Source organism: Anomalospiza imberbis, chromosome 1, assembly GCF_031753505.1.
Source record: "Anomalospiza imberbis isolate Cuckoo-Finch-1a 21T00152 chromosome 1, ASM3175350v1, whole genome shotgun sequence".
Taxonomy (NCBI): Eukaryota; Metazoa; Chordata; class Aves; order Passeriformes; family Viduidae; genus Anomalospiza; species Anomalospiza imberbis.
Genome location: NC_089681.1, coordinates 112,213,611 through 112,226,801, shown reverse-complemented (window position 1 = coordinate 112,226,801; position 13,191 = coordinate 112,213,611). Strand labels below are relative to the sequence as shown.

General features: G+C 41.5%; 1 protein-coding gene across 8 annotated transcripts in view; it reads left to right on the top strand.

Moving 5' to 3' along the window:
* Window positions 1–5,638: 5,638 nt before the first annotated feature.
* Window positions 5,639–13,191, top strand: part of RBMS3 (RNA binding motif single stranded interacting protein 3) — a 703,009-nt gene continuing 695,456 nt past the window's right edge. The window contains exons 1-2 of one of the 8 annotated variants that reach the window (XM_068206335.1): window positions 5,639–6,813; window positions 7,467–7,657. In XM_068206335.1, coding sequence (XP_068062436.1) covers window positions 7,478–7,657 — 180 coding nt within the window. In that variant the 5' untranslated portion in view covers window positions 5,639–6,813; window positions 7,467–7,477. Of the gene's footprint in view, window positions 6,814–6,930; window positions 7,658–13,191 lie in introns of those variants that run through there. The other 7 variants (XM_068206323.1, XM_068206331.1, XM_068206308.1 and 4 more) reach the window with 7 other exon arrangements.

Here is a 13,191-nt window from a genome sequence, read left to right as displayed (position 1 = left end):
AGTTTGCCATTCAGAGTCAGAAAACTGTTTGCAGGGTTTTTAATTTTCATCAATTTCCTAGGTTTTTGCATCTTCTAGTCTTCTCATTTCCTCATTAATTTGCTTCACTATTGTATTCATTAGTACTTACTCCTGCAAATGTCTATTTTAAACTCTACAATTCTGAGTAAAAAAAATTAAAAATAATTTTTTCAGGTTGCTTTTTGAAGATATATAATAGCCCACTCAGCAAAAGTTTCTTTCAAATTTTTACTCTGTGGGAGTTTTTCTCTATAGCATCCAACAAAAGCAGAAATAATTAAAAAATGGCTTTTACAATTAAGGAGACATTGCTAGGTCCAAAGTATAGATATATTGAAACTAATTATGGAATTTTAAATTATTTTGGAAAGGGAAAGTTCTGGATTTTGGGTTTCCCCTTCGGAACCATGTCCTTTATAACACCTTGGAGTTGTAAAACTGGCATCAAAACAGGTTTATCATAGGCAGAGACAGCAAAGTCAGACTCTTTTCTAAATATTAGTTAAAGTGCTGAAGACTATACTGTTTAAATACGTAGTCTCTGTCTCACTGGATTCAACCAGTTGCAGGTTAAGGCCTGAATATAGTGGACAAAACTGGAAAATCCTGTACTCAAGTGCCTGCATTTGAATAGAAGAGTAATGGATAATGTATACACTTGTTATCAATTCTTAGCCTTAAGAAGATGTGATTAATTGTGTTCAGTCTCATTTATGCTTAACACTTTGGGGTTTTTTACTCTTAGAAGCTTGATGAATTTGAATGTATTTCCAATCTGCAGAAAGAGCAAGGAGAGAATGGGGCATATCTCAGCAGGACCAGAGAGCAAGCAGAAGTTGAAAGAAATAGTCAAAATGAGCAGTATGTGTTAATTTAAGAATTAAAAGCAGAAACATTTTTAAAAAGTGAGTTTGGGCATATTGTTTTCACAGATACTACCAAATAGATTACTCATCTATTTCCATCATCAAGAAAAATTTCCAGACATCATTTTGACAGTTTTAAACAAAACCCATCATCCCAGCTCAAAACTGTATTTGCATATGTATATATGCAGTCTGCATGAAAAATAAAAGAAGATGCTATTAGCACATTGAGTCCTTATGCTTCACCCTACTACAAGAGACAGAATCTATGAAAAGAGATTGTGAAAGGAAAAAAAAAAAACAAAAAACAAGAAAAAGGCATTCCTGGAGCTAAACATGTAAATGTTCTGGGCTTCTTCCTTATCCCGTGGCATGTTCCTGTTCTGATGATGTTTCCCTACAATTCCACTGGGAACATCAGAAATAAAGGCACATAGGAACACTCCATGGCATGGAAGCTCAGAGAGGAATTGGTGCTTCTAATACCTGCACTTGCTCCTCCAAAAATATCCTCTGCACTTTACACAGCAGGGCTGTGTGTGACTTTCAGATCAGCTGGTGAAGCAGAAATGCTGAAGGGCTTAGCCCACACATTATCTTGTCTCCATCTCTCCCTGTTAGTGTGAGTACAAACTTCAGTTCTTGCATACCACTTGGCTGCCACTGGAGATTGTTCTATCCCATGTAGAACATTCTCATGCCTCTGTCTACTTCTGTAAGTTTCTTCTCTAGCAATGAAGAAATAACATTCATTAAGAAATTATCTAGATAAATTCTTTTTCTGTTGTTTTAAAGCATCTCCCTTTTGTTTGTTTCTAAAAATTATTATAGTGACAAATTACTTTTTCTCCCAATTTCTAACTTAAGTGAATTCAGTGGAGATATTCCTTTCCCAGGTACTGAAAACTACGTTAAACTTTTCAGTTTGACACAGATCCAGGCTTACCACGGGAACCAAGAAGACTGCAGCATCACTCAGGGAAATACAGATGTTTTCAGAGTGTGAAACAAATATGGATTTGCTGCCCCCCCCCATTTCCCTCAGAGCTTCCTTTCTTCCTTTTGAGTGTTCCAGGTTAGGCCTTTTGTCCCACCCCGTGGTGTCCTGACTAGCTATGAGTCCAGGCCAGCTCTCAGAAAAGTCAGCACAAATAGCTGCTTCTCTTTCAACTTCACATAACAATTTTGAGGCGAATAAAGCCTTCCACACAAAAAGAAGAGATAGTTGTGTGCTCAAATCATGATGCTGCTATTGAAAGTGAGTGCATGGCCATTTCTCTCATTGTCTTGGGCAGGGAAGATGAAGCTATGGCTATGGCTAGAGAATAGTTTTGTTAATCAGTCATGTAGAATTAAAACTACAAGGAGCTATGTTCGTGTTTAAAAGTCATTAAGCCTATCAATTATATTTTGATGGTTTTCTAGAAAATGAGATGTAGGAGTCTGGTAGATCTCCCAAGGGTTACAGGATTCTTTATTCCAAAAAAGGAACAGAGTTAAGTCTTTAAAGGTGTCAAAAAGTATTCAAGGCTTGAGTTGTGCAGCCATTCTTTGTGGTTTTGAGATCTGTGAGCAAAAATGTTGGAATGAAAGGGAGAACTGAATTAAAATTGTGGGTAAAAAGCTAGAAGATATGATGATTTTGAAAATGTAGCTTGTAATGTATCAATTTTCATGTGGACTATGTAGACAATGGTGAAATTCAAATAGTATATTCACCTTTTACTCTCTATGAACATCCACAGCATATCTTTATATCCCAGTGCAATGTAATTGTTTTAGGATAGCATTTATCAAACACATAAAATTATAGACTTCTGAGACAGAAAATACCAGCATAGATAGATCTCAAAAATTTCAGAAGTCCCCAGGTTACCAAATGTTTGCTTACCTGCATTAAAGTGCCTAAGAGGGCAGAAGCAGAGATCGATGAGTGGGAAAATGACCCATTGGATATTTGTATTAGCCACTTTGAAATGTACAGTATGGAGGGAATTATTGATAAATTCAGAGCCTTCATGAGAAAGCAACTCTGTTTGCAACTCTTAAGTGAGAAATGAAATTGCCTACAATGCAAGTTGACAGATAAGACTGTTGAGTGAGGCCCCAAGGAACTTGTGCTGACAACAGGAAACCTTTTATTTGAATTGTCTAAGGGTGGTAAAAGGTCAAAATTATTCAAATGCTGAATGCAGTGGATAGATGAATCCTGAACCAAGAGATTTGTGAGGCAGCAGAAAGCAAAATGCTCCAATAGCTGCATTTTTATAAAGATTGTGTAAATCTTGCAAACATGTAATAGCCACTTTTGTACATTTTACATGCAACATCTTCAGTTCATCCACATCAATGTAAATGTAAATGTGCTTGAGAAAGACCTGAAAATATATTTGAACATTAATTCTTAGGTAAGTAAATATCAATAAATGCCTTAGTTTGTTTCTGAGCAGTTATCCTAACTACCCATAAGAGGTGACAAATTGCTAAGTGAAACAAATGACCAAAAGAAGAGATTGTGGAAAGGGGATAAATGTTCTTTTTAATCTGCTGCTGAACTACTTTATGATCTTAGGCAACTCATTTAATTTGTGCATGTCTTCCCACCATTTCTACCCTTATTAATTATGACTACATAGAATCTCCCTGCCATGTTGGTGCACAGTATGTTTTACTATCATCTGATCATAACCAGGAATAACAAGATAAAAATTACACTGGATTCTAGAAGAAGTCTTTGACCCTTTCCATCAAATTGTTCCAATTCTTGGCCTGTAATTTAATTCATATTGTCATCACTCCCTGAGTTTAATTTTTTGAGCTAAGAATGTACTTGGTCATGAAATTCTTCCTTTTGCATTTTAGAACATCAGTGTCTCTGGAGTCTATTTAGTCACCTACACCCATTTTACAGTACAACACACAACTGCAAAATATGCAAGAGCATGGAGTGTGTGTTAATGAGTCATAGTATTGATTTCACCAGCAATATTTTAACGCTGTTTCTCTTGAAAAATATACAATAGATCTGGGCACAGAAATCCTTAATATTTGTTGTGTATGGTAATAGATAGTCCATATTCAGTAGTGCACTTTATTGTTCTATATAGAAGCTAAAATATATGCTGGTTTACCATGGTGCACATAAGTGAAAGATCCCTGCTAATTTTTTTCAGTCTTTAAGGACATCTGAGAAGTGTCCAACACGATGTTGTTTTCTTAGGAGCTCAGCCTACTTGGTGTGGATTGGCTTGCCCTCTAGTGAGACTTCTTGCTTTCTGCTTCTCAAATGCATGCTCTTCCAAGACCTTTGCCATGTGGTAAATTGCGCTGGTTCACCATTCTTCCACCTCAGCTCCAAATACAATTCTGTGTTTTTAGTTCAGTGTATGTATCAAGTAAGTTGAAGGTTTCAAAGTCTTTTCATTAAGCAATACTGATGAACTGTTCAGTTTTGTGGCTCATTGCATTATCCTGGTCTGTAGTCCCGTTCTTCAGAAGAAACACCGAAGAGATTGGAAGGAGGTCATGCTTACCATTTCCCCAGGCTGCTGGTACAGATCATGTTTTCCTGTTCAATCTGTTAGTGTTTCTAGATTTGTAGTTGCTGTTTCTATCTCAAATTGTGCTTGGCCTGGAGATCTTTATTTCTCTCCCTGAGATTTGCAATGATTATTCATAACTTTACCTTAGCCTAAAAAAAGTATATTCTACTTAGAGTTCTCTAGAAATCCTTTGAATAACAATCAGGTTTGTGCAGAGAACAACTGAGAGCACTGTTATGATGCATTGTTTTTAATAATTTTATTTTTGGAATAGTGTTGTAAATCTCTCGCAGCACAGAAAGGAAAGAAGAGGTAAAAAAGAGGAAGAAAGGGAAGTTTGAAATTCAGCAGCCAGATGCAAAACTTTGTACTGACTTTCATATAGTCTAGGGCCTGATCTTTTCTTCTTATGTATGGTCATCTCCACTTAAACTATCTCAGAAGTTTCTTTTGGTTTTGGGGGTTAAACTCTCTAGGATTAGAAGCAGAACTTTCTGAGTCCAGGGCCCCCACCTTTGGAATTAGTTTTCCTTGGTTCTCTGCCAATATCCAGCTCCAATAATCTTCAGAGCACATTGACAAATATTTGTACTTGGGTAAATTTTTCTGTATTTTTAGGTGGCTTGGTTTTGCTTTGAATTTTACTTTGCAGTCCTTGAGATGGTAGATTGGGAATTGTTATTTTCTAACAGGATTATTTACTATGACCCACCATGGGAAGTTTTCTATGTAATTTTTCAGTTGTTTTTATAAATGTGCACTGTAGTGCCTGAACGAACTATGTATTTATTTTCACTTTTATTTTGCCATTTTCCAACCTATGATACTGGGAGAATTTTGACTGGAAAGCTCTAGAGGACAGAAGTTTGTTCCTTGCATGATTTCTTCTCTGTGGAAGGAAGAAGACTGTGCCAGTGGACAGACAGGGGGGTGGCTTATCAGCTGTGTGGGCTCACTGCTTTGTTGTGGGCAATTCTGCCATCAAGTCCACCTTGGTACAAGTTCCACAGCCACTGTGGCTGTGCAGCCTCCCCTCTGAAGTGCCTGTCTGCAGTTAGTACTGCTTTTTGCTTATGAGACCAGAACTGCAAGAGTGTCCGGAAGGTATAAGGCTTTCAACCCCAAAATGTAGCCTTTAAATAAAGTCTATTACAATGATTACAAATGGATGACTGCAAGCAGTCTGAAGTATTTGATTATAAATTTGATATATATGGCTTGATTGTCTAATTATTTACCTCAATTTTAAACATTTATGCTGGTAATTTCAGTAGAAAGGCTCCTCATTTGCACCAATCTGAGAAAATAGTAGGCACTGTAAATACTTTACATGCTTTGAGAATAATACAAAAGGATTTTTAGAGATGTGCATTTTAAAAATACAGCTTTGGTGTGACAAAGACTTTTTTTTTCTCTATTGCAAGGTTAGCTCTTGCCCTTTGTCTGAATATATTGTAACAATAAGAACTGTTCAGGTTCCCAGAGTAACAATACTGTTGGGGATAACACAACCCACGGCCAGGAATAAAAGGGCATCATAAAGTACCTAATAGTCACCTGCTTCCCAAAATATCCTGGGACAGGTTCTCTCTTGGCATAAAACAGACCAGCTCCTGGGGATGTGGCCTGGTATCTGCAGAGCGGGTAGTCGCTGTTGCAGAGGTCAGTACATGCATCAGCTGGATGATGCATAGATCAGATCTTTGCACTGCAGGCTCTTAGGAGATCTTTCCAGTTAACTTCCAGAGCAGCTGCTCCTCAGGACAATGTGGTTTTATATTTAGAAGTGCAGACTGGTCACCTGATGGTGTCCTGATTTAAGAGTGATCAGGTCTGTGCTCACCATTCATCTCGTTGAAATGAAAAGGGGAATAGCTTAAGAGTTGGCTTGACTCTGGCACCACTAAGAAATTCTTCTTTTGGTATAAACCACTCTTAATGAGATTGCATTTTTTTCCCTATCATGTCTAACTTCAGTCTGAGAAGGAAGATAACACAAAGAATAAAACTGTCGAGAGTGCACTGCGGTCACAACTGATTTAGCAGCTTACACGCGATTTTTTTTTTTCCTTTTCTCTCCTTTTATCTGTGTTGATAAAATCGGAGAGCCGGTGGCTCGCACCGATTTAGATTTCCAGCCTGTATTTGTTCTTGTTTTTCTCCTTACTTCAGTTCTCCTTGTGCAGTGCTGCGTGGCGCTGGCAGCCTGAGAGAGAGGGAGCTCCAGTCACACGCATAGACTCAGACCGCTGAGAGGAGATTAACATCAAGGAGCCCACATTTGCAATAGCGGGTGGTGCTGGGGGGAGAGGCGAGGGGAAAATAAAATAAAAGCAACAATCGGGTAAATGCTCCTCTCTTCTCGCCACCAGCACCTTGCACAGGTCTGAAATCGCTTGTTTTGCTTTGCTGTATTGCGCTTGCCTGGGCTGTGGAGAGGGGAGGGGGAGGGGAGGAAGGGGGAGGTTTAACTTTTACTTGACATTACCAGGTTATTGTCACTTCCCCCGTGTTAAACCCCGGTGGTTTCCCCTCGCCCCCACCCCCTCCCCGGGCTCGGCTCCCTCCAGTTAACTTTGTTCAAAGGGCTGCAGCCGGGAGGGCTTGTCCGGCCTGGGACACAGATAGCGTAAAGTAAATAACCACCACAATTAGGCTGGGGCCGGGAGTTGATCTTCGTGGCGAGAGATCTGCTTAGTTAGCGTTTGCTGTTTCGGGGCGATTGAAGGCCGCCGTGCCAAGGACACGCACACGCACACACACAGACACACACAGTCACTCTTACACACGCACGCTGGATACAAAAGTCTGGAGGATCTAGGGGAGAATTGCAGCCGCCGGATCGGTGCAGCAGCCGCGGCCAGAGCCATGCGTGTCACGGCCTCCTGAGGGGGGAAAAGGAAGGAAGGAAGGAAGGAGGAAAAAACAAAAGAGAGAAAGAAAGAAAGAGGGGAAAAAAGAAAAGAGGGAGAAAGGAAAGCAGAAGAAAGACGCGGGGTGGTGGAAAGTGTTTGCCTGCTTTTGTCTCGCAATACAGTGAACTGGAAGATGGAGATGGATGTTAAGGGAGTTTCTCCGTGCCCGGAGCCCATCCCCCCGGCGGCGGGGTCTAGCGGCTGCCCGCACCAGCGCCCGCACCACCGCGATGGGCAGCCCGCGGAGCCGGGCCCCGCCGCCGACAGCGGCCACCCGGAGCGGAGGCACGGCAGTGAGAAAGAGGACAAAAAGGTAGGTCCGCTCCGCCGCCGGCCGGCCGGCGCCGCGCCCGCCAGAGGGGCCGGCTGCCCGGGGCCGCGCTCGGCGGGGCGGGCGGGGCCGCTCCCGCTCCCGCTCCTCGCCGGCCCCGGCCGCGGGCAGCCCCGCGCCGCCCTTTGTCAGCGCGGCGGCGGGAGGCGGGGGGCCGGCGGCGGAGGTTGTCTGAGGACACGGGGGCGGCGGGGCGGGGAGCGCGGGGCCGCCGCCGCCGCCGCCGCCGCCGGGCCCGGGGCGCCGGGCATTGTTCCGCCCGGCCGCCCGGCGGGAGCGGCCCAGGTGCCGCCGCCAAAGTTTAACCTCACTTCGAGGAGCCGCGGCCGGCCCTTCCCGGGGCCGCTCCCCTTCCCTCCCCGCGCCTCGCCTCGACTTCCAGCCGGCGGCGAGGGGCGAGTCACTTGGGGGAAGGAGCCCGGGCGCTGTGTCCCTCCAGCCCTGCTGTGTCATTGCGGACCGGGGGACGGCTGTTCGCTGCCGAGTGAGAACCTGCGGGTGACGGAGTTGAGCGAGAAATGGGTCAGATCGCACCCTTTGGTGCCGATGTGGCTGCTGCTGGGAGAATCGGAAAGTAGGGAGGATGGGATGGAAAAAGGTTGCCATTAAGATAATGTCAGCGGAGTGCATTGATCAGTGCTTTTGTCTGTGGGCACTGTCTTCATTCATTTTTCTCGGCATGGGTTTGCTAAACTGAAGCCGATGAATTCTGCTGTGTCTATAGGTCTGTGGCAGGCAGAGACTGGTAAATGTGTAAGTTTCATCGTAATTCGGTGATGGTTGCAAGGTGTGATCCGTGTGTTCTAGACTGTAAAACACACCCGTTTATATTTTATTGAAAAACGAGTAATTCTCTGAATGCACAGATACCCCCAAACAGATTATGATCCTAGAGTAATGTAAAAAAGAAATGTTGGCATATAATGGATTTGAGCCGTGTTTCTTCAACTAGTTTTACTATAGTTTGGTTTTGTTACAAATGTGTAAGAGAACAGTAACACAATGAAGGAATGTAAGCGAGCAGTGCAATAAATCAATGCAACAACTATGTTACACCACGTATTTGCATGACTAGGACTCCAGTTGTCATGAGAAAGATTTCTCATGTTGTATTTTTTAAAAATTGTATTTTTAAATGTAGACTATGAGTTTTCAGCATTTGCCTCCTACACTTTTAGGTTTGTTACTGTGTGGTAAAATCTCTGCTATTGTTTTAATTAAAAGAGGGTATCGATGCTGGATCATTTAAACAGGGCCTGTACAGTTTAAGAGGGTGGATGCAAGGACTTTATTTTTAAAACGGTAACTGATGGTTTACATATTGTGATAGATGAACACAGAATTCCATCCCCTTTGAGTTTATGAATATTTAATTCTGTCGTGGCTGCATGTTACTGTACCTAGCTGAATGACTTGTGTGTGTGTGATTGTTTCTAGGATCTCTTTCATTGCACTTACTAAACTTAAAATTATTTTATTTCAAAATGATTAAAATGTAGAGCCAAGGTTGCCATTTACACATGACTTCGTTTTGCCACTGCCTCGAGAATTTTAAAACCTTGCCATCAGCAGAAATCCATGCTCAATAATTACTTTCTGATGTACCACGCAGTCTAATGTTTTACCAATCATGGATATGAGGAAGGCAAAGAAGGTGTGACTCAAGGTGAATGAACACCAAAGAAGGCCTGATTCTCTGTGGTGTGGCTAATTAATGTGTTTAGACGACTCAGGATTGCACTCTTATTCTGTATCTGCCAGCATTTTCTGGACGTGGAAACAAAAGTACTACCTCTTTTTTTTTTGATTTTGTTTTTTTTGTTCTATCTATAGCCATGCTAAAGTACTGTGATATATTCCTCTTTTTTAATTCCACTATTAGCTTTTCCATGTTTGCCATTGCCAAGGTTGTTGCAATGACTAGCTTGTATTTTTGGGATGTGCTGTGATATTTCAAACCTTTCTAAATGTATGTATCTTTTCTGGATGCTGTCCCAGGACAACCAGTACTTCTTATTAGTGCAGAACTATTTCAGATATCTGGTTAAGTACTGGCAACAGAAATATAATGAGAAGGGGAAAAACCATTAGAGAGATTGTAAAATCCAACACTATTGTGAAAAAAACTCAAGTCAACTACAAAACTGGACTCAAGCATTTCTGGAAATATCATCTAAGAACTTTCTAAATTGATTGAAATGACTGAACCACTGTTCTTTTGGTCCTTATACAAACTTCCCAGGCACACTGATACTTGCTGGAAGTGTAAGTGCTCTACATGGAAATTGTAAAGGACATTAGAACCTGAATTCCTGATAATGTATAATTATGACTACCTAAATATTAAGACCTTGCAATGCTTTATGATTTCACTGTCAGGTTTGCTTTTTGGGACCATGCTTCAATTATTAAAAAATCTTATATTTAATAATTGAGCTCCATTTCCAGTGGACATAAAAAGAGTAAAGAGTTTTCCTTCCATCTAAAAGGAGCTGGGTCAAATTTATGTTCTGATAAAAGTATTTTTTGTCACTGCCTCCAAAAGGAACATTGAATTAACCAAAGCAAGTATTTTCCTATGTCTATGGAATTTCACTAGAAGATACTACCATAGTCTCACTTATATGAATACTGAAGGTTTTTTCCCTGCTGTATATTAGTTTATTTGTTGTTGAGCTTCAATAAAATTTTGAAACGTGTGTAACTTGAAATATATCCCACTGTCTTCAGCTGGGATGCTGACGTGCTGGAGTGTGTGCTTAAGTGCTTTGTTGGAGGAAGAACTAGGTTACTTCTCATATATCTTTCTGTTGAGACCATCTCTGACTGATATATGAGAATAGAAATTATGAAGATTGACTTTATAATTTATTAAGTATACAGTACTTTGTGCTTTAAAGCCTAGTTGCCATTTGGGTGGGACAAAATGAAGCACACGTAGAGTGCAAGATTTAGAAAGCTAATAGGCTGACTCTATGTGGATACTATTTTTTCTCTTAAAGCAAAACACATAAAAAAAATATTTTTCAACACTCCTACAATGTTTTCTGTTATTTTAGTTAAAAGCATATAGGTCTAATCCTATATACAGAAGCATGTTGACATTCTCCAGTATGGCAAAGTGAGTGACTGGGGGAGAGAACAACCTGCAATCCTGGTTGTTCATTCCTGGCTGGAGGTGCAGCTGATGCCTGTGACAGGTTGTGTGGGTGGATTGTCGCACCATCTTGCCACTCCATGACTCGATGCCAACAGATCCAGGCCCCTAAATTGTACCAAGGATTCTTTCCAGCTTATCCTGCAATGATTGCATCTTTACAAGGATCAGTGCATGGAGCACTTTGGGAGTAGAAGGCAGCTTTGCAGTTCCGTTGCAAGCTGGTGACTACGGGTGAGGTTTATGACAGGATGGGTAGAGTTTTCCCAGAGGTGATACCCTGAGCCCTGAGCTAGGACTTTCAAGCTCTCAGCTACAGCCAGTCTATTACAGTGTTTCCATTTTCCAAAGCCCCCAAGCTCTCCAAAAGTTGGTCTGAGGTATGGATTTGGTAATGTAACATTTCATACTGAGGAGGACTTCTGCATCTCTGGTATGCACAAATGATCTACAAGCACCCCCAGAGCTTTCACTTTATACCTACATTCCAGATATAAAACCATCTGTGAAATAGCTCCAAAGCAAAGAACTTTCTGTGTATTTACATGGAAATGAGCACACTGAGGTTTTAGCAAAACCAAGCTTATGTGGGCTGGCTACATTGTATTCTGGTTCACAACCAATTTGCCACTGTTTGATGCGAGAGTTCTGAGGTGTTTTGTGGTCTTTTTTGTATGTTATTTCCCAGGATGCTCACCTGTGATAGTGCTGTGTGATAATGGCACCCAAGTGTGAGCTTCTAGAGGGGAAAAGCTGAGTGCTCTAGGGAAAGGCACTTGGTATTAACTTGGGAATTCTGTTTTGCTGTACACATTATCTGATCATCAGTCTCTGAAAGCCTTCTGCTAGCCTATTTACAAAAATACTGCTATCAACTATACAGTGCTTGTTCACTCATCCTCCACAAGCAATAGGTCAGGAATAGTGGAAGACACTTCAGGGGAATTATTTTTTAATAGTTTCTCTTATGTATTTAGTTGCGTTTGACTTGGAAAGCCAAATGTTACTGTGTGTTTATATTTAGGGAGAGAAGGCTCAAGAAATGCAGTTTATGCTTGAAGCATATGGTGGGAATTCTTTCAGGGGGTAGATCACTCCAGTCTCAAATCAGATGTGCTTATGTTACCTTAGGCAGTTCCACTGTGAACAGAAGAGGAGTTGTCAACCACTGTCGTGTTTTCTGGAGATTTGGTTGAGTTTTCCTTTGCCAGATAATCTGAACCCATCCCATTGAGCAATCAGAAATTAAGAACCAAAAGCTGAAAATGAAATCAGTAATAGCTATGAGGAACTGGTATGGGGTGTGTGGGATGAAGAAAGCAGAAATAGAGAACACTACTGGTTGCTGATGGTAGCAGCTTCTCCTGATAATAGTGTAAAATGCACCACCTTGTATTAGTTGGAGTTTCCAAGTACTGAAAGCTTTGTGCCAAGTGTATCATGGGCTATGGTTCTGCCAAGATGTAATGCAGACATGAAAAGTCAAGGACATGCATAGATGGACAAATTCTTCACCACACAGATATGGCAGAAAATTATACTTGTGGCGGTTGCTGTTCTGAGAGTTTGATGTCTGACAGAAATTCAGGTGTATGCTTAAAGTGAGGACAAAGCTGGAGAATAATGTGTCTTTGTCTAAATCATTGGTAAGAAGCTTTCAGAAATCATTCCCCAGCCCAGCAACATCAACTCTGTCTTTTTCAGATCCACTCTAAAGCACCTATTCTTTATTCTTAAGCTGTTCCTATCTGTGCTGTGGACCATCGTGATATTAGTATTGATCTGCATAGTTCAGTTTCTTCCTGATGAAGTGGTCTGAAAAAAAGTCTGCACCCTGTTCTTCCAGAGTTCCCAGAGCCTGGTGGCTGTCTGGGTGGTCAGCCTGACCCAAAGGCACGGACCCAGGATATTCTGAGTCCCTCATATTCAGATTTATCCTGCACATTCCCAGATTACAGCTCTGGGCCAGGCTAACTCATGACCATATGGGGAGACTCCTGGACATGTGTTCCTGGAATGGCTGCCCAAAGCCAGAGCACCTGCAAGGTGCCTCTGGAAGGGAGGTTTTAGTCCTTTGTATTGCTGATGTGGGCTGCAAAGCTATTAACCCTGCCATCAACCTGTTATGATGAGCAAGACCCAAGAGCTATCTGCTTTGAGGAGACTAGGTAAAAAATTCAGATTAAAAAAAATCAAAAAGAGGAAATTCACGATGAACTAAAAGCCTTGCTTTGCAGGCAGGTCTACTTCTGCATTTTGATGCATTTCATGTATCTGCCTCACTCTTCTTTCTAGTGAGAAAATGAATCCTTAGATGAACCTAGGATTGTGCCTCTGTTACAAAATTAAGCAGATGCGA